Source organism: Phymastichus coffea, unplaced genomic scaffold (assembly GCF_024137745.1).
Source record: "Phymastichus coffea isolate CEN01 unplaced genomic scaffold, Cenicafe_Pcof_1.1 PCOF00045, whole genome shotgun sequence".
Taxonomy (NCBI): Eukaryota; Metazoa; Arthropoda; class Insecta; order Hymenoptera; family Eulophidae; genus Phymastichus; species Phymastichus coffea.
Window position 1 is genome coordinate 2,037,710 of NW_026706856.1, and position 26,076 is coordinate 2,063,785.

Below are 26,076 nucleotides of genomic sequence, written 5' to 3' on the forward strand. Positions count from 1 at the left end.
GTGCAACATTCATTTTCAATAGCTTGCAGATAGCCGATATGTCTGCAAGAAAAGCATGAACATTTGTAAATATTGTATATTGCCATTATTCTTTACTGAAAAATATGTTAATGCGTGAAAGTAGTTCTGTTAAATAAATCATACTTCATCCAATTTATTTTATATACAAAAGTAGATATTAAGTATTGTAAAAATAAAATTATTGCTATGAAAATGATTTCTTTTCCTTTCATTCAAAACAACTTAAATTTTTTTTTAATTTGAGAAAATGTTAAGCATTGAAGTGTATTACAATTTTTTGAAAAATAATATAACTTTGTATACGAATGATTTACAAAATGATATTTTATAAACATCATGTTTGACTATTCATTGAACTAAGAATATGGAATATCCATTTTGCTTAGTCTAATTATAAAATCACACAGCCTCATTTGAACTTGAATATCCATTGGGTTGCTTGTCACATAAAATCCAGGTACTCCAGCTTTTTCCAATATACTTTGTTGATCAGTAACCTTTTGGTCAAGTTGTCTTACTAATTCTAAATCTAATTGCTTCATCTCTTCTTTATGTCTTCGAAACAGTGTTTGTTTCATAATTTCTTTTTCCCTGTCCAAAATAATATTTGAAAAAGCTTGTTGAATTTCAGCTTGCTGTTGATGAATTAATTGTAGTCTTTTTTGGAATAGATGCTTTTCTGTTACATGTTGTATTTCCATTAAACCTTTGACTATCTCGAAAATTGTGTCATTAAGTAAACAATTTGCCAAGCCAGAGAGTAATTCATATGGAAGACGCATCTGATATTTTGAAGGTAGTTGACCAGCCATTTGTTGAAGTTGTTCCATTAAAAAATATAACTTTCTTTGTAGATCTTCAGGTGTGAAAGTGTTCATCTCCATTTTTACTATAAAAAGAATGGAAACAAATAAATGGCTTTGATAACAAATAAATAATTTGCTTTTTTAATATATTCTTTTATTTCTATTCAATTTAGAGATAATAAAGAATTTATTATAGTGAAACTATTTTGTAAAATACCAAAATTTTTGTTTTGTTTTGTTTATTTTCACTTCATTTCAGATTTGTATTTTATTGTACAAAACAATAAAAATATATTTTGCATGAGCAGCTATAAAATATTATTTGATTGCAACTAATCGTTGATTTTACGATTTATGAAAAATTGGGATTAGTTTATATTCTTGATTATTATTAATAATAATCAAGAATATCATTTTTAGGGATAGATATATTTCTATCTATAATCTATATACATTTAACGTATTTCAATCAACAATAATTTTTAAAACATAAGATCCGTAAAGGTTAGCTAAGTAAGCTACATTGAGAATATTAAATTTATTTGCCATTATCTAAGAAAATTTATACGTTGATCAATGATTTTTTTTTTGACAGAATGCTTACAAATTCGTACATATACAAGCAAAATTGGATTCTTTTCAACGCTGAACAAATAAATTCAATACATCATATTTTTAATGCATGGTGCAGAAAATACAGCACAAACAACTGGCGATCTGCCGCGTGCGCGGGCTGCGGCCAGGGAGCGCGGGGCGCTACTGCAGTAACGTAATTATTGTCACCGACTTGTTTTGGTTAATATAACCTTGCTTAAATACATGCTTTTCGATTTTCAGTATTAATAATAGTGTTAAAAAATTGTTCAAAATGTACAGATAAGTTATTTTTTGTGTAAAACTATTAATTACAACGATAACAATAAAAATAAAGTTTAATGTAACGGAGCACGCATTTATCATCACGGAAGATAATCTAAAATTTCACAATGCTTGCCATTAAGTGTATTTATCATTGTCTCATTTCTTTATTTATATTTTGTGCAGTGAAAGGTCAGAATAAATAACGATTATTTACTGCTTAATGCGTTATCTTACTGTCATTACATTACATGCTTTTTAAATTAATAGGTCACCATACTCATCGACACAAAACTCACAATCAACATCATAAGCCAGAACAAAGTCCATTAATAAGTACAAAAGAGTTGAGAAAAGTATCAGAGGAAATTTTTGATAAGCTTCCTGATGATATTTTTCAGTATATAAGTATAAATTATCAAGGACAGAGAGATACAAAGGATGTAAAAGATGAAGCTCCAGAGCCGTAAGTATCATTTTATATCTGGCAATCTATTATGTGAATGTTAATTCAATTATTGCACAGATTATATATCTGAAATGAAACAATTTCATAACAGATTGATAGATTATTAAGTAAATATTTGTCTTTTTAAGTTATTGTTTAAAAAAAATTATGAATTATTTGTTTTAATACTAAATATTCATTGTTGGAGTTATATAAATGTAAGAGATCCTAACATTCCATCTCATCTTTCAATGTTGTTAAATGTTACGTTTGAAGTAAAACACTGTATTTAAAGTTATATACATAAACTTTCATCATGATTACAGCTTGTTCAGTGTGTCTAGTGATTTATTTGAAGTTACACCTACTATACATCAAATGCGTAAACTGTATGACAATTACGATATCAATACACAACATGCTGAAATAATAACACCAAAAGAAGACATGGAAGAAAATAATTTTATAGATGAGCTGCTAAACACTAGTATTATGATTCACACAATGGACTTTTTGGCTAGTAAAGGCTATTTTAGAAAGAATCTCAATGAATACAGGCAAATCCTGAAGAAGATTTGGTTTCAACCCTATTCTCGCAATAATCATACAGAGTTAGGAAGCTCCGGATTTGAACATGTTTTCTTAGTAGAAAAGAAAAGAAGTTACATCACTGGTCTACATAATTGGATATTCTTTGCAACTGCTGAATATGATGATAAAGCTAATTATTTAGGATACATTGCCAAGGAAGAGTTAGCTAATGTAAGTATATTTACTTAATTTAAATTAAATATATTCTGTATCATCATTATTAAATTTGAAATGTTTTGTTTATTAGAAAGCAGTTATTTTAAAATTATACCTTTCATACATGGAAAAAGTGAAACTATCCTCTATGTTTATTGGAACTCCACCAGAATTTGAAATTGCTCTCTATACTTTATGTTTTTATGCAAGGCCAAACAGAGGATGCAAAGTTTTATTAGGAAACGTGAAAGTTACAATTCAAACTTGGGTACAATATTCTAACAATGCAAAACTAATTGGCTCATCTTTTCCTAAGATCTACAGTCAAACCCACAAGTATTTATAAATTATTTCTCCAATAGCGTGTGAAATATTAAAGAAACTTTGTTAGTTTCTAAATATCTATATAGTACAATTCTAATAAAATAATATTAATCTTATGAAAAAAATATCACAAAATCAAGCGACAATAATGACAGATATTACATATAAGACAAAAGAGAGAACTGACTATGACTTGTGTTCATTATCAATATGCGTATTGATAAAAAGCGTTTTAATAATATTGATAATGAAATAACGTTATCTTAAGTTGTTTATTGCTATTTATGACTATAAAAATAAAATAGTGAATAATTGAAAATCTATGATTACAGATTTTAAAAAACAAAAAAACAGAATGAATGAATTTTTAAATGTTAATCTATTAACTCAGTATTATCAGGGTGCATTGACATATGATTGTATATTGTTAGTTAAAGATCTGTTAATATTTACAATATTTTTGAGAAGTATTATGCAAATGAATTGTACATTATATCAAAGTATTACTTGATGCATTTTGTAATATACAGGCAGACAAAATTAAGAAGACTGGGAAATATGTGTATATGATAAAATAAATAATACGTCACTTAATTAATAAATAATAACTGAAACTTAAATTTAAGTTTATGAATTTTTACAAAATTTGTAATTTTTTGAACAATAAACCATAATAAACATTCTTATCTCGTTTCAAAGTGAAACAATTATAAACCAATCTTTCCCGTATTATCATAACGTCTAATAAAACTAATAAAAATTGTAGTGTCAGCCAGTACATGAGCTAATCGAGTGATTGCTAATAAATAATCTGTACGAGTTCAGCATATCTAATAAATCTGAAAATACATTAAGCAAGAGTATCGAGAACCACTGATCAAAACATATTTGCTCACTAATTTTTTCTCGAAACATCCGAGAAATTTTAGCTCGCAATGTATAAAACAAAATTATTACCAACGAAAAGAAGTGCTCGATTTTTTTCAGTCTTCTGCGCTGAACACAAGGCTAGTATAGGTGCGCATGGTGGAATAAGTTAGCTAAGGTGGTGAACGGATTGTCCGGTGAAGTTGGCTAACCTGTTGTCTAAGCGCGCAAGACCAATCGATTCATTCGTTTGCCGGCGAACGTTCGGGAAACAAGGGTTTCCATGAGCGGCGTTCCGTACCTATCATTACTTTGCTCGAACGCAACAAAAAAGGCCAGAAAGAACAGGTGAGACGAGATTCAACGTGCGTACATGTCCGACAGCGCAGACTTGCACAAGCATTCGGAACCGACGTTTCATACATTCAGCAATCAGCAAGTAAGTCAGCTTTTTGCCCCTTTTCTTCGCTATCACCCGGAAAATTCGCGTCGCACAAAATAGACTTTGTTGTCTATGCCGGAGTATGATCACCAGCCAGTTTCTTCGATAGATTATTCTCTTGAATTATGAAAATCAAAAATAAGTCGAGTGTACGAGATGTAGTGCGAAAAAGATCGGGACAGCTTGATCAACAAAATGTGGTCGCTCCGCAACTGACGAAAAAAAAAAAAAAATCGAAAACAGCCGGTTGGCGTGTACGTTTGATGTGAAGATTTTCACCTTGACATCAGCCCTTTGTATATTAAACACTTTGTTCCTGTTGTAGCATTGGTATTGCTTTTTCTTGTCGGTCGTTCGAGAACGTTTCCGTCTTGTGGCATCTGTGGTTGCGAAATTTCGCGAGTGATGGGTTAAATTTCTATTCTCGGTTGTGCTGTCAGCACTCTCAAGTGTCGTCGAGTATAATAATGATTAAACTTGGAGTGTTAATTTTGAATGCTAATATTTACGGCTTCTCCAAAATCATTTGAAATTTTCTGTAACTTCGTCACTTTTGGAGAAGCGCGTGCTCATAATTTTAAATTCCAGTGCAGTATTCGTTCGTACATAGCATCAAGCTGACAACAGTGTTTGTAAACATAAAAAACTTATCGCATTATTTAATTTTGGATATCTCTTTAATCAGCTATGATGATCTAAAATCAATTCTAATCATGCATTCAAATGTGTCAATCGCGAAATTGATTATCAAATCTCTAATCAGTGTTTGAACTTTTAAATAATATAATTATACACAATGATATTATTGAATCTTCATTCATCACTCTATAACTACACTCATAAATGAAAAACGCCTATTATCTGATTATTCATGTCAAAATTTTATAGTGGAATATTTTCTATTGTACAATCAACTTAGAAATACGTCACGTATTATCGCGTGTATCACGTTATCTACTGACCCTACATGAACATTGAATTTACTCAATTGATTCTGTTACTTCTCAAACTATTCATACGTTACGTCGGATATATCATATTTTTCGTATATGCATTCAAAGTTATAATATGGATTTAACATTGCAAACATTTAGAGATTTATTTCATTTGTTAAATATTCATTTTCATTGGCAATTCAAAAACTTTAACTTTTGTTAATAGTGGAAAAACAGTTGCATATATCCGCACAATTATGACACTATTAAAAATAGCTTCTTTCAAAGTTACAAAGTTTCGTGTGTAAACTCAATGGTGTAACGTAAATATTTACTCCACATTAAAAGACAAAAAGAGAATGCACTATTATGGCAACTATTTTTATTATAAGTCCAAGGTTCCGTGGATTTACGAGTGTGATTTAGTTAAACACTCTACCTTTGTTTATCGCAGAATAGTTTCCGCATTGTGTATTGCCACGTAATCATAATAGGACGTTTCCAGAGAGCGCAAAAAAAAATTTTTTTGGAGCCAAGCGACTTTGCAAGTGTCCGATCTTGAAAAGTCTATTATGCATGATAAGATAAAGCATTGTGCCTCTATTTAAAGTTAGAAAAGATGCTGTTATCGAATTATTTTGTTTGAGCACGTACAGAGCATGTGTCATTATGCTGTAAAGTAATGGACTTTAATTACATAAGATCGATAAGAGAATTGTAACTGGTGAGATATAAATTTTACAATTCAGTTGTTACGATTCAATTGGCTTAATTTTTATTAACCGTATATCTTATTGCAGGCTTAAACACTATCTAGTCGTAAAATTTGTTTTGCACAACAATGCAAAGTACTTTGCTCGAAAAAGTAATTCGTAAAATTTAATCACTTACTTTTTCAACGGTCATGATGAATTTGTTGAGCTCTAAAAAGAATTCGTGATTTTACTGTATAGTTGCATATATATATATATATATATATATATATATATATATATATATATATATATATATATATACACGTCCAGAAAGCAAACTTCTTTTTAAACTGATATTTTTAACTTAAATTAATCGAGCGGTAACATCGCAGCCAAAACGGTTATTTTATTTTTATCGTCTTAAGAAATTTATCGAGTGTCATGGCGTTAAAGTAAAATCCAACATTTTAATAATAAGAATGGAAAGCACGGTGAAACTTATCTTTGATACGTATTTTCTTCTTTAAAGCATTATTTAATTGCCATTACGATGCATGGCGTAAAACTGTACAAAGCCGTCAGTTAGTAAATAATTAGTTGTGCGCATTAATTTATTTATACCCATGCTAATTCAATATTTCAGCGTTAATTTGATATTTCATAAGAGAACAATATATCTATAACACACGATATAGGCAATATCCTCTGACGATAATTTTAACCGCATATCACTACGTGGCTACAATTATCAGGTGATATCAAAGTATTCGTGAAGTTTCTTTGAAGCTTTTTCGTAAATATTGTTGCTTCACCTTTATAAGTCGGAACTTTACTTTAAAAAATAATTTGCAAGTTTTTAATTTTTGAATGTTAAAAAAATGCATTTAGATGTTGCATAGCTGAATATTTTTTTCATTCAAAACGTTAAATTTCAAAAATAGATGGTAAACATTGAACTTGATATTAAAATCTCATGTTGCAAACGTAACCTGAAACTTTGTCGCAGCTGATGGATGGTACGTGTATTTCAAGTGCACCACGCAACTGATCAGCAGCAAAATAAAAAAAAATCACTGTGATATTGTCTATTGAATGTACTTGACACCATGCAAAGCAATCGCGTCACCAATTTTTTTTTTCGTTACCGATAAATTCGACCTAGTTAAAGGTTGCGAAAATAACAAAGCTTTCTCCGAGCTTTTTCTTTGTAAAAAATTAAAGAAACTTACGAACGATGAACAGAGAAATTGCATATGTAACTAGCACACGCTTAACAGACCTTGACATCAGCTGTTCTAAGAAGTTCCGTCTCCAACAAACGTTGCACTCAGTTTTTCTTTGAACGTTTTCTTTAAACGCACACCTCAATGCCATTAATTTGTTCTTTGTGTTCAACAAAGATTTTATACGTGTAATAGCTTTTCTTAGTTTCGTTATTTCCATTCTTTCGATGATTTGGCATGTGGTATTCTATTAATAAATTGCTTTCCCGAAAGTATTCATTTACACAGTTAAAAGCAGCTTAAATATACAGTGAGACTTGTGAGACCAACATATACCGTGAACCATGAAGCTTATTTCAAAAAGCTTACTGATCACAAAATAAAGATTTTAAATTGCACGGTTTTGTCGTTTCGCTAAATTAAATTCATGAACCATAACAGTAGATTCAATCCTTTATTGTGCGATATTATAACGAAAAATCGGCGTATTATTACGTGTACTATGGTTCTGCAATAAAAACATCATTTTTTATAAAATTTCTTACTGAAAAAAGCAAACATATTGCATCTTCGACCAAATCTTAAATTTGTATGTTAGGTCAATTCAAGACAATATCTTAAATTATACCATATTTTTCTGAATTAGTAGTAGTTTTTGTTTTTGGATGACATAAAAAGTAAATATATGTATTCTATGTTGTAATTCTAATATATACTGATCACCTATAATTTCATTATTTGTAAAAGATTACCTCGTTAAGAATAAAACATCGTACGATGACTGTCGTGGAAATTTCAAAAGTATTCAAATATAAAATACGTATTTTTTAAAAATGTTTAAAAAAAAGTAATTAATAATGTTATGCTATTAAACTTAAAGTAATAATTTTGTGTCAAAAACAGTAAAAGTGTTGAAAGCTAATAAATTCCTAATTCTTCTTAGAATAAAGTCTAGTCAAAGGTGGTTATCAGCAGTTTTCTTCGCGTGATCTAAATAAAGAAAACAACAAGTCATAAAAAACGTGGAAGAGATGTGTAAAAATCCAAAACATTAAATACGTACGCGATCGTTCGTATCACGAGTCATTCACGAACAGATCAGTAGAGACGCGTCAGCTCGTACTTATACTTGTCACAGTTATAATCAACCTTAAGGCTCGGTCGTAACGACAAAAAAAAGGTTAATATGATCTGAATAACAAGTTTACACGGTCTTACGAGCGTGTAAAGCAGTTTCCATAACTTGTTACCAAGTTAGTCCTGTGTTATTACTTTTTTGAAGCGTTGTTAACGTCAATACTTTTTTCTCTTTATTTTATTCTTTCAATTTTAATCGAGAATAATTCAAATTTTACTTGTAATGTTCAATAATGCTGCTCATTTTTCCGATGCGAAATTGTCGATTACCAATATTATTACGACGTAATGATTAATTAGAGCAATTGTGATGAAAGTAGAATGCAGCAGTCAATGTTAGCCTTTTACAGTAGTTTTATAAACCGCAAGATAGCACATAATGTAAATGTAATAATTACTTGAATCGTGAGGAAAAAGTTGGGCTACCCTATAAATAATTAAAGAAGTTTGGAAAACGAATTGATTGAAAAAAATGTAATGTACCTCTCCACAATTATAAATACTGTTGACATAATTATTTAATAATTAAAAATGGGTGTTTTCGTATCAAGATGCATGTATTGAGGTATCAGTCAAAGTTTCACGAAAAAAAAGTCATTAACGCCAATATTTACTTATGACCATGTTCAAGTTTTCAGTTTAAAGACGATGCGAAGATAAGTTTTTCAACGTCTTACATATTGAATAGTTGAAAAATGGAAACTATACATAACAGTGTCCAGAAAGTGAGCGACGAAGATACTTAATGGTAGTTTTTACTAAATGAAAATATATTATATTGAATTTTTCATAATATTTTGTTTCTATTAGATAAGAGGATATATGTTTTCGGTAAAAAAAAATGGCATCAAATGAAATTCAACTTTTTAACAATCATCACAACTTTCAAATGATGACTTTTTTTTATTTATCAGTCGAAATTCTATTGGATAAGAATAATGAATTAATATTTATTAATATTTATTATAGCTTGTGACTTACATGGTAACATGTTCACCAAAAATTCAGAATCTTGTTTGACACTTTGGAAACGGAAAAGTTACAGCTTTTGGAAGATATTGCTATCAGTTCTGGTTCAGACCAGATTTATTTGCCTCAGTTGCGCATGAATTGGGGCAACTGAAAGATTTTTATGATTTTAATCAAACAGAATAGCAATAAGTGTGAATGTGCATCGAAAAATGTAGTTTCCAAGTAAATAAGAATAAAATAGTGTTTTATCGTAAAGAACATTTTCATTGCGATAACGAAGCTCACTTCCTTGGACTTCTCCCCGTTCTTTTTGAAGATAACCATTGAAAATTCGCTGAACTTTAATCATCGTTTAATAGAGGCTCGTCATCATAAATTTATATACGGTATTGATAATGCGCTGGAAGATAAATTAATTACCGGATTTTGTATCAAGCAATTGATTTAAAAATAGGGGAAAGCGCCCGATTGCATTCGAAAATTCTGCGCAGACAGTGCGCAATCGAAAGGCATATTCGCTTTTTCCATCGATCGGAAGTTGAGATGCGAAATTTGGAAAGACGGAATCGCGGCACCGATGAGAGTAGAATTGGAAAAAGTTTGGCTTTGACGTAGAATAAAGTAGTCAAGTGTGCAGGTGATATACGGCACGATCGCTTGTGCTGTTTCTAACGGAGTTTAATAAATGTTGAAAAGTCGCAAAGACATTGGTGCGCGTTGTCAGGCGATGATTACGAGCGTGGCATGCATAATGACGGACGTCTACCGAGGAGCGCGATAACTTACTTTACATCTTCTTTATTACTTTTTGCAATTATCGCAATCGCATTATTTGGAAAACGAACTGGCAATATTCGATGTTCCCCAAAAGAAGTGGTTACGTAAAGCAGCGCGAGGAGTCGCCCAGCGTTCGGTGAATATTCAGAAGTCACTCGACTGGCCGACAATGGGGAGTAGGCGACGACTCGGCGTCGGAGTAAGAGGTCGATTGAGGCTCGCGGACCTCGCGCCGTGGGCAGCGAGGGCGAAGAACGTGGGGGGAGGAAAAAGGCGCGCGAAGCGGCTGATAGCCGATTGCGGCGGGCAGAGGAGCGGTGGGTGGGGGTGGCGGTGGTGCGAAACGGAGAAAGCGCGGCCGCGGAGACGCGATAAGGAAGATAACCCCTGCTCGCCGTTGGCTCGCGCGTCGGGAGGTCGCGAGAGGTCGGCCCCAGGCAAACGTGCATGCAGCGAGCTTACGCACAGGCACAGCCGATAACCGCGAGCGAGGGGAGAGAGAGGGAGCGAGCGAGAGAGCTATCCTCGCACTTTGGACCGCGTGCAGCCAAGCTTAAGTTGGAATAGAGCGCGCCTCGGCGGCTCAGTGTTGCCTCGTCGACGCATCGCGGCTGGTCGGCTCCTTTGCCCCCTTGCGCAGCGCACGGCCCGACACCGACTGGAGCATCTCCTGCGAGCCACGCGCCGGCCTGCTCTCGATCGCTATCATGGACGTTTAGCCGCCGATAGCGGCAGCACGCACACCGCCCACTCGTAGACCGGTGCTCTCGCCCTTCCCGCTCGCTCCCCGACACCTCGCTCGACTCACCATTCACCATGTCCGGCACAGAGTCCAGAAGTTACACCTCCAACGGCAGTATGATCGTCGTCAGCAACAGGTTGCCCTTCGTCTTGAAGAGGAACGAGATCTCGGGCAAGCTCGAGCGCAAGGCCAGGTGAGTCGACCCACGCACCTATTTTTCCACGCTTCCTCGTTGCCGCTTTTCCGATCAATGCGAATCCAGATTGAACGACGTGTCTTGTTCAAGACGTCACCACCACTCTGTCGTTTCGCGATGCCTCAGTCATGCCAGATTATTCAACGTTGATTGCATTCCGAGTTTCATTGGGTTCAAATGGCCAAGCACCTCCTTACAATTCCGAAAACGGATATGCAGCCACGTATTATTTAAATAAATAACAATGTATGAAAACGTCAGTATACGATAAACAACGTATAGTTTTATTGGCTAGTAAATTATTCACCGTCCGGCAATCGTTGGCACAACGACCATTGTTTTTATTAGAATACAGTTTGAACGAAGAGAGGCTAACGTTAATAGTGCTATTGACGTTTTATTATGAAGCGAGCGCCTCTCACATGGGCCAGCATTCATACCAACGTTTTATTTTTTCATTTCAAACGGACATGAGATTTCGCAATTTCACGGATAACACTCCTGTTCGCATTATTATGCCTCTCTTCTCGTTTTCTTGTCTTTTCTCACTGTTTTTACTCGTGCTACTTTTTCTCGCCATAAATTACTGTCATTACAGTCATCGAGGCTTTCGAGTAGCATTTTAATCAGTACAATCGCAGTGACAAAATTCAACTTGACGATATCTCGTCAAACACGACCGGTGCAGTTGATAAATAAATTATTAAGTTGGCTTGCTTTTCAACGTTTTGCATACATAATTTCATCCCCACGTAGGCACGCATCTAAATATTGAAGACTCGCAACGAAATCTGTACTGTAGTTTTTTGTCTTACATAGTGATTCCGATGCGATAAAAGCTTGCGACTTGCTGGCTTGCCCTCTATTCGTTTATCGTGTCCGATATAATATTGTTTATTTATTAGACTACTGGCTGCGCTGAAAAACAACGCATGACATGAAATGCAACAAATATAATGTGCTGTATGTAACTGTATTGTGCCGGTACCGATTTTAATTCAGCCAGAAATACCGCTGAAATGGAAATTATTTCACGAACGCGCAATCAACGTTTCCTAGGCGTTAATTATGGCTGCAATGGTTATATTTTCATTTTGACAGGCTACGCGATTTCCCAGTTTTTATTAATACGCGAGCAAAACCGAGGAGGTTTTGTTTTATCATGATGCTTTTCGCAACGAGGCACAATTGCGAAATCCAATTTTGAGCGCGACATTGACCTTAGAATGAGTTAAAGAAACAAACACTGCCGTTGTAAGTTACAAAAATGTACATAAAATCTAGTTAGTTTTGATGTCGGATAGACAACAATATTTAATACTATTTTAGCTGAAACTTGTTAACTATTGGTATTCTATCCTTCTTCTAATAGAATGCACGATATTTGCATTTTGCCAAATAAAAACATTAATATTTAATATAATAAAAGTCTGTTGGTTGGGGCGTGCAAAAAATTTCGATAAAAACAGTTCGTTGACTCGAGTAAACAGACAGTTTGCCGCCTTCCGTGATATCTTGGACACACTTCGTTCAAAATATGCATAATCATCATATTGGTGATATGTAGTCTCATGAAATGTGAGGTAGAGCTTCACCTCACATTTTACTTTGTTCAGATTTTTTCCGAATATTAAGATATGCCCTCTGTTTAATGAAAAACACTTTGGAAATCCTTGTTTCAAAACGCAAGTCTTGTTTATATTAGTTACGTCTGTTTATTTTTCAAATGGATGTTGCAAGTACCGTAGCGATAAGTGCACATATGTATCAGCATTAACAAAAAGGGTAAATCGAGAAAGAGAGATATTGGAAATAGGGCACTGAAAAAGCTTGCAACTAACGATGCTTTTGTAATAGCACGACGAGTCCCCTCTCTTAAATCATCTTCGTAATTGTTATTCTATTGCTTTCTTGTTTACCGAAATTCACGTGGTTTTCCTGATAGCACTATCATACTTTCGTATTAAACCAATCACATTTTGTATTCCTTCATTTATATTCGACTTTTTTTCGTGATACTCCACTACTTTCCTTTTAGTTTAATATCGTTCCACTGCATTTTTGTCGGTGAAGCGATCGTCAAATGCTTTTATTGATTCGAACAAATGTTATAGAAATACTTTCTATGCAATTGTGCCAGCCACTGACTTCAGTCAATTAATATATATATATATGGGAGTTTCTTTGTATATAAATCTCAAGATTTTTTTGACTGATCAACCGTGAATATATTGCATCACAATACATCAAGTAGATTTTACAAATTATTATTAGCTGCGATTGACTGTTGAGAGCAATAAAATTTTGAAAAGTGTAGCTTTTGTTAATTTCAACTTTAATACAATACATCAATCCTTGCTATCAAAAACGCACTCTTGATTAGAATTTTCATTAAAATACAATCAGTATTCGTTCCCTCAATTTACTCGATTGATGATTCCTAATCAGCGTTATAATCAGCACTAAAAACATCTCAGCCGAATTGTGTAACGCAATGCTCTACTCTTTATCTCCTCAAGTTGTCTATAAGCTCATTACACTCGTCGTCTGCATGGATAGTATCGATATTCTCATTACTCATAATTATTACAGCTCAGAGATTTCTACAACGTATGCTCTTTTCCTTTAGCGAAAATCGCCAACTTTTATGCATTCATTTCTTTTATCAGCAATGATTCTCGGACAGCTTTGCGATTCTTACATATTTTATAAATGTGCAAATAGGAAGTGCGTATATCATTGATTATCAATCAATAATAAATCAGATAACGCAGTAAAATTGATGTTACTGTACTCTGTGCTGACTATTCGTAATCAGTTCAAGTTTGTTTAGTCTAGCCATTACTGAAAAGTCAGTACATCGGTATTTGTTAAAACTACGATATTCACAGAGAACAAATGGTACAAGGAGTACGCTCAGACACCACGTTGCAAATGTGTACATATATAAGACCCACGTGGAGCTCAAGATGTCTGGTAGTCGCGCTGAAATAAGTCGACGCAACGCACGATTTTTCCGACAATTTTCACGCAAGGTCAGTCCGTAATCACGTGCATCGCGTACGTATATTGGAGATAAGTGAAAACGCGTCTTCGCGTAAATATACGACGGATATCAAATGCTCACAATTGCGCGTCAGTCGTAGCCGCGATAAAAAGTGTTGTCCGTATTTTTGAGAAAAAAATTCGTTTGCGTATGTACGGGCATGTGTCCGAATGCGCGTAATCGTATCATCGATCATTTGCGTGCCACGAGCAGTCACTGCCTGGGAAGCTCGAAAAGTTTATTTACTCGTCGAGTAAATAATCATGTAGCATGTAGTGTCTTCTGTTTGCATGATTCATTAGAGATAGATGGCGATATGCTCATTCTATTTCTATATGCATTATCCGTTGAGAAACTTCGTTATCACGCACGTGACGTTTTCTTTTCTGTTTTATTTTGCATTATGTAGCTCTTCATTCGCAATACATTTTTTTCAGCTCCTCCGTGCTGCCTTCGATTTTCTTAATCTTCCCATTGGTCCAATTCATCTTTGTTGCAAAGCTAATGATGCATTTTAATATATCTACTATAGTGCCATCTTATGGCGGTAACCATTGCTCTGATCCATAATAAAAAATCTTATTTGCATTTAGTGAAAATACTTAAGATATAACGTTTAGTCATTTCGCTAAATTACAATACATAGTAATCTTAGCAGTATTCTCGTCTTATATATGTGAACATTTTTTATAATAAAATTAAATCAATATTTTTTTTAGATGAAAGCACTTTTTTAAGAAATACGATTGCAAACAGTTGGAATTCGATCAAATTCTAAACGCACTGAGAATAAGAAACGAATTAGAACAATAAATTAATCTGATGGATATGAATGACCTTAAGCATTTAAGATACGTCGGCTGGGCATCCAACAATAGAATTCATTAGATCGACATTCTGAGTAATAACTAACAAGTTTACAAGAATCAATAGCACGTCGAGTTGAGAACAAAGCATTAAGTTCGTTTGAACGTTATACTGATGGATTTTCTATTTTTTTTTCTATCAAAGTCACCACGCAACACACGTGGTAAGTGCATGTCGAGATGCGAGCGTATACGTCACAGTTTCGGAAACGACCTTAAATGTACTAACCCAACTATCTGATGAAATCACGAGGTCGCGCATGCTACTTAATTGCTTTCTTTCTCATCGCAATTATCTCGTCTGTGCGAAACGTCTAATGGCCGTGATCGCGAACTTGTAAATTCCGTGGCCGACGGCTTGATAATGATCACGTGTAGAAAAATTAGTTTCAGCGTGATAACAGCTGTGCGACTGAACCACTTGTACGTGAAACTATTCGCGGAAAACAATTTACACGCGCTGTCGCTGAGGAAAATTGACTGTATTTAGCTTGTGTACAATCTCTCGAAGATATATTTTAAATAGTGTTCTTGTTATGAAGCATCGGGTTGTTTTGTGCTTCTTGCGCGCGTCTTACAATTGACAATGTGGATATTTTACGAGTGGAATACCGACGATTGAATAACAATTATATCAACATTCAGTTTCGGCATTACTTATGCATTACCGGACTATTCATTCTGTATATTGTTTTAAATTCATCCGGGGGAAACTTGCTCGAGATTATTAAGTTCCAAATGATACGATGCAGTTAGAGGAAGCAGTCAAGCTTGTTCCAATGCATTTTTGAATTCACGTTGTGAAATTGTGATGGTACAAATTTGATAGAAGTCATATACAAATTGTCTTATCTACTGTACTTGAATTTAAACTATACTTTTCAATGAAAGTTTACGAATGCAATCAATGATATTGTTTCAATCTAGATTTAATGATCGATAATTAAATTTTACTCCAGTTACTCCTGTAGTGTCTTAAAAATTCATCTTAAAACCCCAATTATTGCTTTTTATGCAAAAATACTTATAAATGCTCTACTCCAGAATTCGTCATAACTTTTTCAGTGCTGGTGGTCTAGTGACTGCCGTCGCACCAGTTGTCATAAACGGAAATGGAGTCTGGGTTGGATGGCCGGGAATGCACATGGACAATCCTAATGAACCCATTCCTGAATCTGATCCAAACGATAGAACACCAACTGCAGGATTATTATCTCGAAAGGTATGAAATTGCTTGGCATTGGTGGTATATCAAACAAAAATTGATACTTATTTAAGTAGATTCGCAAAATGACAACAATGTCCGAGCTCATCTTTGGGTATAGGATTTTTCAGTTGTTTACGCATCATTACCTCCCGCAATACACTTTGTATACATAAAAATGTTGATAACCGGTTGTCGTCAAAAATATATCGATTCTAAGGGGTACGTACGTAAATCTGTGTGTATGTGCAAAATATCACGTTAATTTTTATCATAACTTGTAAAATAAATGTTAAAAGAGATTCAAATAAACATTTTGTGTAAGCTTTTCTTTTTCTTATATTTTGGATTCTTTCCTCAAATCATAATGGAATAACAACATAGCATGCCAAACAAACAATTATTTTTAATGAAGTTTGATCCGATATAAATTATCAAACTTTTTTAATAATAGAAATCCTTGAGTTCGTACCGTAAATAAGAATGATCGATTATGGAATTTCGCAGTCATAATTTCTACAATCGCATTTTGTGTCACGCCATTAATGTTGCCGAGGTTAATCACAGAATGTTAAGAAATACATCTTATGGAGCTTAAATTCTGTTGACCTTGGCATATAAAACATTTGCAAGCCTTTGTTGCACTTAGTAATTTAAATCAAAGCCTTTTTGTCACTCGTACTACGCCATTTAATCAATTCGTTTGCAAGTGCTTCTATATTTTAATAGAACATGATGATACATCTTCTTGGTAGTTCAGTTGAGTGCATGACAGAAAATTACGCTAAAGATTGTATTTAACCATTATATGTGACGTTAAAATTATTTAAACACAAATAATTATATTTATAAATAATTAACAATTTTTCAATATTTTTCAAGTGATTATGAATTTCTGTGTATTCTAAGTTAGAAACTTTAACAACCAAATACGATCAAAGCCACTTAAGATGCAGTAAAATAAAAAAATTTACTGCATTTACTCATTTCGCATCACGTCTTCACGCTGAGTTAGTTGACTAGTAAATCAACTATTGTTTTGTGATTACAGTTTCATTTTACAAACGTCCTCGTGGTATCTGAATACAGACGCACCTATTATCTGCAAATAGGAGTGACTAGCTCTTTGAACGTTTTAGTTTGGTTTTCTCATTAATTCTTTGAAAAACCAACCACATTCGAGTTACGGACTGTAGCTGCAATTATCACGTTCATCGTACGTTAAATTTTTAGTTTCTACATATATTTTGAAGATTGTTGGTGCTTCAAAATAAATTATTAAGAATAAATGACGTATAATTATGAAGTTTGAAAAGTTATTGATTACGACTTAAACTTCATTAGAAAATACATGTTTCTAAATGATTTAATACTTTTCGAAATGTGATTTAATATAAGATGTAGCATTCACAAAACTGTCTGGAATCGTATTTAACAACATGGCTTAATAATAATTGTTTTGGATTATTTATATTTTATATTTTATTTTATTAGCTGTGTAACTTCCATATAACGGATGTCTATGTTTTGCTTTTCCTTTGTTTATTAGGTTTTTTCTTCAGTCTAAAATAAACATTATCTTATCTTCCAACGTTTTCCCTTTTTTCATTCATTCAGTAACAGCAATGCGATGGGTTTTATTTCTTATTCACAATCAGTGTGTTCATATATTCCTCGCTGACAAGTACACGAATATAGATAATGATAAACTAATTGTAATATTTTCTTTTATAATACAATATTTACGAAAAAATACTGTATCATATAATCACATAATATTGATTACATTTTCTGTGACTGCTTTGTTGTGAAATGTTTTAAGAGTCTCGCAAAAATATAAATTAGGCTTGTATTACATAAACTCCATATATTTTGCAAAGATATGAAGAAAAGCTTCTACTTCTCAATTTGCAGTACAGTTTCGTAAGAGATTTTATCCTTTCACGTACTTATACTCGGAAAATGATGTAATGTACTTCTACTAATGCGGTCAATCTATCTGTTCTATGCTACCCTTTTTTGTTGACCTTCGCATAGAGATAAGTTTATGTCTCTGTAAAATCATAATTTAAAAGAATAAATGGATATAATCATCTAATTCATAACCTACATCATTACGTCTATTTAAATAGTATCTATGTTCCTAAAATAAATTTTAGTCCATGAACTTATTTACATCTTATATTTCTTGTTAATATTTGGAGGTCGAAATTAGTGCAAAAACCTTTTATCGCAAAAGTTGCTTATTGCGTCAATAAGATGACCAACCAATCTGTTCCGTATAATCAAAATATTTTCCTTTATTAAAAAGAACTTTTTACAATGATAAATATTACTAAGCAACGAATGTAGTATGCGATGTCTTGATACTACTTTTTTTATATAATAACCAATAGCCATGTGTAAAATACATTAAATCTAACTTACGAGTTTCTTACAAGAAAGAAGAAGGCGTGGCTTAGTTATCTCATAATAGATGCACTGTTCATAAACGCAAATATAATGACAGCAGAAGATATTTATCTGGAAAAAGCATTTTTCCATTTTAGCAACGAGACTTGTCACCGCACGTCCTCATCTCCCATCGCGATTATCGATCCATTAAAATTATTTCTGCTGTTCCTTATTTTATCACTTGCTTTCTTTCATCTTGAAAAAGATATCTTATTTTTTCTGCAGTGTACATAATATACGAGGTTCATGGTCCGCTCAAATTATCTTATACATAGTCAAAAACTTTTATTTTCAAAATTCTTAATAAAAAAAAACGATTTCTAGACTCTACAAACTGTCCAAAAATTAACATTTTTTATATAGTGTAAAAAAACTTTTGTCTGAGATCTATGTAGTGCGCCAATTTTATATTTATCGTATTTGTTCTCCAATCGCTCGTTTTGACTTCTTTGACGAGTGATAATTAACGAATCAGTCTTTAAATTAACAACTGATTCTGATTTTTCCTCCAGCGTTTTATCGTCTTGACTGTACTGACGTTGTTGTGATATCCATTTTGTTTAAATTTCTTTCATTCATCCACTTGTTCTTATCAAATAAATGTATACAAGTAGTTTATTAAATCGAAAGTATCTCTTATGTGATCGTGAATGTTTGTTTAATTTCAGGTTGTGGCGGTGCACGTAGAACCAACCATTTTCGATTCATATTACAATGGCTGTTGTAATGGTACTTTCTGGCCGCTTTTCCATTCGATGCCCGATAGAGCGACTTTCATCGCTGATCATTGGAGAGCTTACAGTAGCGTCAACGAAGAATTCGCTGCGAAAACGGTATACTTTTTTTTATTGAACTTTTAGTTTTGATCTTCAGAAGTATCAGCGAATAATATTATTATAACACGCAATCAATGGGTGAAGATTACTAAATCTATAAATATTTGTTAATTTTTTTTCTAATTTTCACTTTCTAATTACACAACAATAATCCACTCTACTTATAATAGAATTGTTTAAGTGTTGTTTAATTGATATTATGGATTTTGTGTAGGTAGCAGCATTGGAGTTAATTCACAAAGAACAAGAGGGTCAAGGCAATGGAACGCCGTTGGTTTGGGTGCACGATTATCACCTGATGTTGGCTGCCAACTGGATCAGACAGGCCGCTGACGAGAAGAAGCTAAAGCTCAAACTTGGTTTTTTCCTACATATTCCGTTCCCACCATGGGATATTTTCAGGCTGTTCCCTTGGGCTGATGAGATTCTTCAGGGAATGTTAGGTAAATCAATCTCAACTTCAAATTCCATTTCCACGATATAAGCAGAAAAATCTAACATCTATGAATCGGTATGGCAGGGTGCGACATGGTCGGTTTCCACATTCAAGACTACTGTCTAAACTTCGTGGATTGTTGTCAGCGCAGCCTTGGTTGTAGAGCTGATCGCAAGAATTTACTGGTTGAACACGGTGGCCGTACAGTGCGCGTGAGGCCCCTACCCATAGGCATACCTTTTGACCGCTTTGTTACGCTCGCCGAGACAGCGCCTAAAGTTATGCTTACCAATCAAAAAATTGTGCTTGGCGTTGATCGGCTCGACTATACCAAAGGCCTCGTCAACAGGCTCAAAGCCTTTGAGATGCTGCTGGAAAAACACCCGGAGCATAAGGAACAAGTATGTACCAGTTTTAATGTCAGACTATTTCATCTTTTCTTAAGCTTTAAGCTCTTGATATTATGGAACAAATTTGATAGGTTACTATGTTGCAAATCGCCGTGCCATCTCGTACCGATGTACGCGAGTATCAAGATTTGAAATTGGAAATGGACCAGCTCATCGGCAGTATCAACGGCCGTTTCACTACCCCCAATTGGTCACCAATTCGTTACATTTACGGTTGTGTTAGTCAAGACGAGCTCGCTGCCTTCTACAGGGACGCTGCTGTGGCACTCGTTACTCCTTTAAGAGACGGAATGAATCTTGTTGCTAAAGAATTCGTGGCTTGTCAAATCAATACTCCTCCCGGAGTACTTATTGTTTCGCCTTTTGCTGGCGCCGGTGAGATGATGCATGAAGCGCTTATCTGCAATCCTTACGAACTCGACGAAGCAGCTGAAGTCATACACAGGTACGTATCTTTTATTCAATTGAATAACAGTATTTACGAGTCTACGTGAACTAATAATATTATTGACTTGCAGAGCCCTTACGATGCCAGAGGACGAGCGTACTCTCCGAATGAATCATCTCCGCCGTCGTGAGAAGGTATTTGACGTAAACTACTGGATGAAGTCCTTTTTGCAAGTGATGGGCTCCTTAGAAGAGCGAGACTCAGTTGGAGCAACGGTGATGCAACCCGTTACTATGGACGATTTCGATGATTATTTAAGCAAGTAAGTACTGAAGGTATATGGGAATGTGCATGTCTGGGCCCGACTAGTGCATGTGCCTACATTCGCGCCATTGCATCCAACATGTACACGCACACTGGCATTCACTCTATTTTGCACACGCATTTTCATTATACATTTCGTTCTGTCGCTTTTTTCTTTTCCATTGAAAGATTTTCACTGTAAAAGATCAAAATATCCAATCGTCCAGAGAGTCGATTAAACATAGAAACATGTAACTTAATGTATAATGATTTTTTTCACAGCAATACCTAGTTTATTGAATAGCATAAATTTCTATGACAACAAATATATTGATAAAATGGAAATTTGCCTACTTTATATGTTTCTATGCGGTTATAAAATAATATTTTCCAGGTTTATTTCTACAATAAATTTGAAACAATAAATTAAGTGAAGCATGAGTTTGGGTACATCGCCGCGCAGGCTTGCATGGGGGAAAATTAAAAAGATTCAGTAAATTCAGTTTTAATGAACTAGTTATTACAAATTGCAACATTGCTAATTTGGAATGAAAGCAAGCACAACAAAAAACACGGGATAGCGTTTGCACTGGGTTATACATTTGAAAAGAAGAAAGGATATATGTGTAAAAAAGGCGGGCCCGCGTGAGCGATGAGGACCTAACTCATGATGAAAGCCGGGTAACGATCGAGTGATGGCGCATGTCCCCTAGGTATATTGGAGAAGATCACAAACTGGCACTGTTACTCGATTACGATGGCACCTTGGCCCCGATTGCTACTCATCCGGACCTCGCGATCCTGCCTCTTGAGACGAAGAACGTTCTGCAGAGGCTGTCCAATCTACCGGATGTCTACATTGCAATTATTTCGGGAAGAAACGTCAACAACGTCAAGTCGATGGTCGGAATCAACGGCATCACATATGCTGGTAACCATGGACTTGAGATCCTTCATCCAGACGGCAGCAAGTTCGTACATCCTATGCCTGCAGTTTTTGAAAACAAAGTCGCCAGTCTTATGCAATCTCTCCAAGATCAAGTATGAGTTTTAAAAAACTACCAAGGTTAAACTACGTAAACTATTGTCATCTTATTTTTGCTACGCAGCTTTGCAAAGACGGTGCCTGGGTGGAAAATAAAGGTGCCCTATTGACTTTCCACTATCGTGAGACTCCGATGGAACGTCGTCCGAAAATGGTAGAGCAAGCGAAAAAGTTGATCGAGGATGCTGGCTTCAAAGCTTGTCCAGCACACTGCGCTATCGAAGCTAAACCTCCGGTCGAGTGGAACAAAGGCCGCGCTTCTATTTACATTCTACGGACCGCCTTCGGACTTGATTGGAGCGAAAGAATCAGAATTATTTATGCTGGTGACGATGTTACAGATGAAGATGCCATGAAGGTGAAGTATCATGCTTGATTTTCTAATACATTTCTTGATAATGTTTCGACATTCGACATATTAATGACTTATTATTGATTTAATTTTGTCAGGCATTGAAAGGCATGGCCGCAACATTCAGAGTCACCTCATCACATATAATCCGCACGTCGGCGGAGCGTCGTCTACCAAGCACCGACTCCGTTCTGACGATGCTCAAGTGGGTCGAGAGGCATCTGAGCCGTCGCAAGCCCCGCAACAACAACGACGTCTCGTCCAAATTCCGCCGTGGAGCTTCTGGCATCACAATGGAGATGTCATTTACGCAACCTTCGGCGTAACGATACTGATCGGTCGTCTGAATCCTGTAGGCGAAAACAAAGAAAAAACTTCGTGTAGCCTTTCTTCCATTTGTTTTACACGCGTTATTCTCAGAATTTTATTTCGTAACTAGGACTAGTTAGTTTAGTTGCGTAGGGTTAAAAAATGTTTATACCAATAAGGACAGTTACAAATGAGCGCCATACCTGAAAGACACAAAAATTATGATAAGATATAGCGAGTTGTGAAAAAATAACCGTACATCGTCAAATTGAAACGAACACGATTGCTTTACATGGGACAATTACTTACTTGACTAAAATAAAGTTGACATTCTGTAGGATATCGAGCTTATATTTTTTTGCTGGATATTAGCAATTGTCTCCATGTAACGCTTTTTCTAAAACTATCTTGTATATGTTAAAATCTCTTATACTTTTTTATATCTATATGGATCTTTCAATTTTGGAAAAAAGATTTATTTTAATTTGTCTTAAAATTTCTAATTAAAAATTGAAAACTTATAATTTAAATTAATATTTAAAAACATTTCTTTAACATTTTTGTATTAGTTAGTTTTTACTGATCATTGTTAAATTTAAAAAAATTTTTGACTTTAGTATTAAATGAATCCTTGAAGTAATAGGCATAAATTATATTTCATAAATATCGATAAATAAAGAAAAATTCATATAATTTCAAAAATGAATACTTTCTTTAATATTTTAAGGCAGCTTTATAAGGCCAACAAAATAAATCATTAGATATTAAAATTCGAAATACAGAAGACTTGTGAAACTAGTGTTAAGATCTTTCCTTATGTACATATACTTTCGAAGTCTGCAAAGTTGACAAGTCATATACAAAATATTTTTTCTGCCAAATATTAAAGTAAGTTCTTATTTGCTAATTTATAATAAAAGATATTTGTGAGTTATTACTGTTAGCTAGTTTTATTGCAACTTAATGTAGATGTATTCTAATTTTTTGTTTACGTTTCTGGATTTTTTCAAAGACTTTGTTGTTATATTTTGTTTTTATTTTTCTAAGTATCTAATAATTTATTTTGCAGTTGGCAGTTTTCATGTGGCAAAGAAGTGACAATTTATTTTTCCCGAATTACTGGATGTATTTTTATCATATTTCTTTCAATACCATCAAATGCAAATTATTTTATCTTTTGTCTAAAGTCGTTGCGATTTATAAAGAATCACTGAAGGGCAAGTATTTTTAGCATTTAGTAAAAAAATATAGTAAACAAAGAGAAGTAAATGGCTAAATTGTAAACATCAATGAAGCGACAACACTTGATAAAAGAAAATTTTTAAATTGTAACCAAGTATACTTCATGATAAAAGAATTATTTCCGTATAAACTGATTTTTCGTACTTGGCATATTACTAGACAGAGAATTTTTTAGGTAACAAATGTTTAAAAGTGCAATCAAAGTAGTAATTGGCAATAATTATGTATCGATTAATCGTATCTTAATTACGAAAAACGAGAAATTTGTACCGATTTTATCAATTTATTTATAAACAAATGTGTGCTTTATAATTAATGGCTCGTAAAAAAAGTGATGAATATAAATTTTGATGTGATTGTATATGAAGAATAATCTGACGATTTTGCCATGGATACCAAGGGGTCGTGTCACATTGGAAATTTCACCAGATTTGATGTAGCGATGTTACAGTTTAATAAGAAAATTTCAATGATTGTTTTTATAAAATTAGTTTTTCTGATGTCCTATATACATTTTCTGCAATGCGAATCATTTAACATGTATATGTGCTTAAATGTTTTGTTTTGTATAAAATAATTTGTAAAGCCAATTATAAATTATTTGACTAATAATTAAAAAAAGTCTTAACAGAGATTGAAATATTTTTAGGACATATTTTCTTTCATCAAAGCCGACTGTCTATATATTTGTTATATGTACTCTCAGTTTCTAGGTTGATATTAGCCAGGTAATACATATCTATCAATAGTTTATACGATTGATTTACAATTTAAAATTTTAGTGTGAAGTTTATCATGCCATACTGTCTAAGTATTTACAGAATCCTATTCGATGTAATATTGAAGTAACTTTGACACTGAGATTCGTCAATTGAATTACATAGATCTGATGTCAAAATAATAAGACATTTTGAATATAAACTGATAATAACAAGTTAAACAGAAAAATTTTATAGAAAAAAAGTCAAATGTATGTAATATTTTGTAATATATCGTATTTCATATAAAAATACAGAACTGATAAATGTATTGCATGTTTTTAATTGATTACGTAAATGCTGAATTTGATATATGTTCGTATAAAATTTGCACAAAAAAAGAGCAGTGACACTTATATATCATGTGAAAGTATATGCACGATGAAAATTTTCAACTATTAGTTACAAAATATGTTGAAAAATATTCAGTACTTTCGGGACATAATTAACAAACAAAGTTTTTTTATGATATCAAAACGTAAGAAAGTATAAAAACGTGTGTTTATGAATGGAAAAATGTATATTTATCGAAATTGTAAACTTAAACCATAAGTCAATAGAATTGATATTTTGTAGTTAAAAGTAGTTTTTACTTTAACCCTTTTTCATCATTAATTCGCCCATTTATTGAAGACAAGAAATTGTGGAAACATTAACAGAATATTCATGAAAATTTCATCTTGTGTCGTCCTATAGACTACTACACACGCGCGCGCACATATACATATATACATATAATATATATAAATTATACTTACTAATATATTACATTTATAAAAAATAAACAAACACCCACTTTAAATATTAATTTTATAAATACAGTTTTATAGTTATTAGATTATAGTTATTATTAATATAGTAATTAGATTTATTCGTTTTGAAATTTGCTTATGAAACTAGTATCAACAAGTACCAGTACAAAAGTACTTCTCGAAAAATCAATTTTTAACTACCTTTCCTGGAAATTGCTTATGTCTCAATTTTATAAATCTTATTTCGTCTTTATCTTTCGACTGATTATTTTTTCCCTTTCAGATTTAATTGAATTAATGTGTATGCAAAATAAACAGACGAAAGAAAAGTTGCAGACTTTCTGGAGATCGTTCATCATTAGGAAACACGGAGGAATACATGGTTATCGACTCATTAATAGATTTCATTATTCTTATTCGCAAGTGTGAGATTTTCGTAAATAGCTGAATTATCCATTGTTGCTGTAGTCAACACAAGTTAATAT

General features: G+C 33.5%; 3 protein-coding genes across 10 annotated transcripts; 2 read left to right on the forward strand and 1 right to left on the reverse strand.

The window, feature by feature from the left end:
- Positions 1-377: 377 nt before the first annotated feature.
- LOC131664770 (gonadal protein gdl) lies at positions 378-10,569 on the reverse strand. 5 transcript variants are annotated; one of them, XM_058936120.1, is made up of 3 exons: positions 10,262-10,569; positions 9,485-9,622; positions 378-910 (listed from the first exon to the last, which is right to left on the reverse strand). In XM_058936120.1, the coding sequence occupies exons 2-3, from the start codon at positions 9,492-9,494 to the stop codon at positions 378-380; spliced, it is 543 nt and encodes a 180-aa protein (XP_058792103.1). In that variant the 5' UTR covers positions 9,495-9,622; positions 10,262-10,569. The 5 variants fall into 5 exon arrangements, with proteins under 5 accessions (XP_058792103.1, XP_058792105.1, XP_058792107.1 ...); XM_058936122.1 differs by having other exon boundaries at positions 7,133-10,524; XM_058936124.1 differs by lacking the exons at positions 9,485-9,622; positions 10,262-10,569 and adding an exon at positions 7,373-7,378.
- LOC131664768 (endoribonuclease CG2145-like) lies at positions 1,591-3,797 on the forward strand. Its single transcript, XM_058936118.1, has 4 exons — positions 1,591-1,877; positions 1,956-2,151; positions 2,460-2,895; positions 2,972-3,797. Exons 1-4 carry the CDS (start codon positions 1,814-1,816, stop codon positions 3,224-3,226), a joined length of 951 nt encoding a protein of 316 aa, XP_058792101.1. The 5' UTR covers positions 1,591-1,813; the 3' UTR covers positions 3,227-3,797.
- On the forward strand, positions 4,333-25,421 carry LOC131664767 (uncharacterized). 4 transcript variants are annotated; one of them, XM_058936115.1, is made up of 11 exons: positions 4,378-4,510; positions 11,082-11,187; positions 16,168-16,324; positions 19,429-19,593; positions 19,811-20,039; positions 20,117-20,433; positions 20,514-20,887; positions 20,961-21,152; positions 21,847-22,174; positions 22,243-22,536; positions 22,629-25,421. In XM_058936115.1, exons 2-11 carry the CDS (start codon positions 11,111-11,113, stop codon positions 22,854-22,856), a joined length of 2,361 nt encoding a protein of 786 aa, XP_058792098.1. In that variant the 5' UTR covers positions 4,378-4,510; positions 11,082-11,110; the 3' UTR covers positions 22,857-25,421. The 4 variants fall into 4 exon arrangements, with proteins under 4 accessions (XP_058792100.1, XP_058792098.1, XP_058792097.1 ...); XM_058936114.1 differs by lacking the exon at positions 4,378-4,510 and having other exon boundaries at positions 10,844-11,187; XM_058936116.1 differs by lacking the exons at positions 4,378-4,510; positions 11,082-11,187 and adding an exon at positions 14,206-14,225.
- The last annotated feature ends 655 nt before the right edge of the window (positions 25,422-26,076 follow it).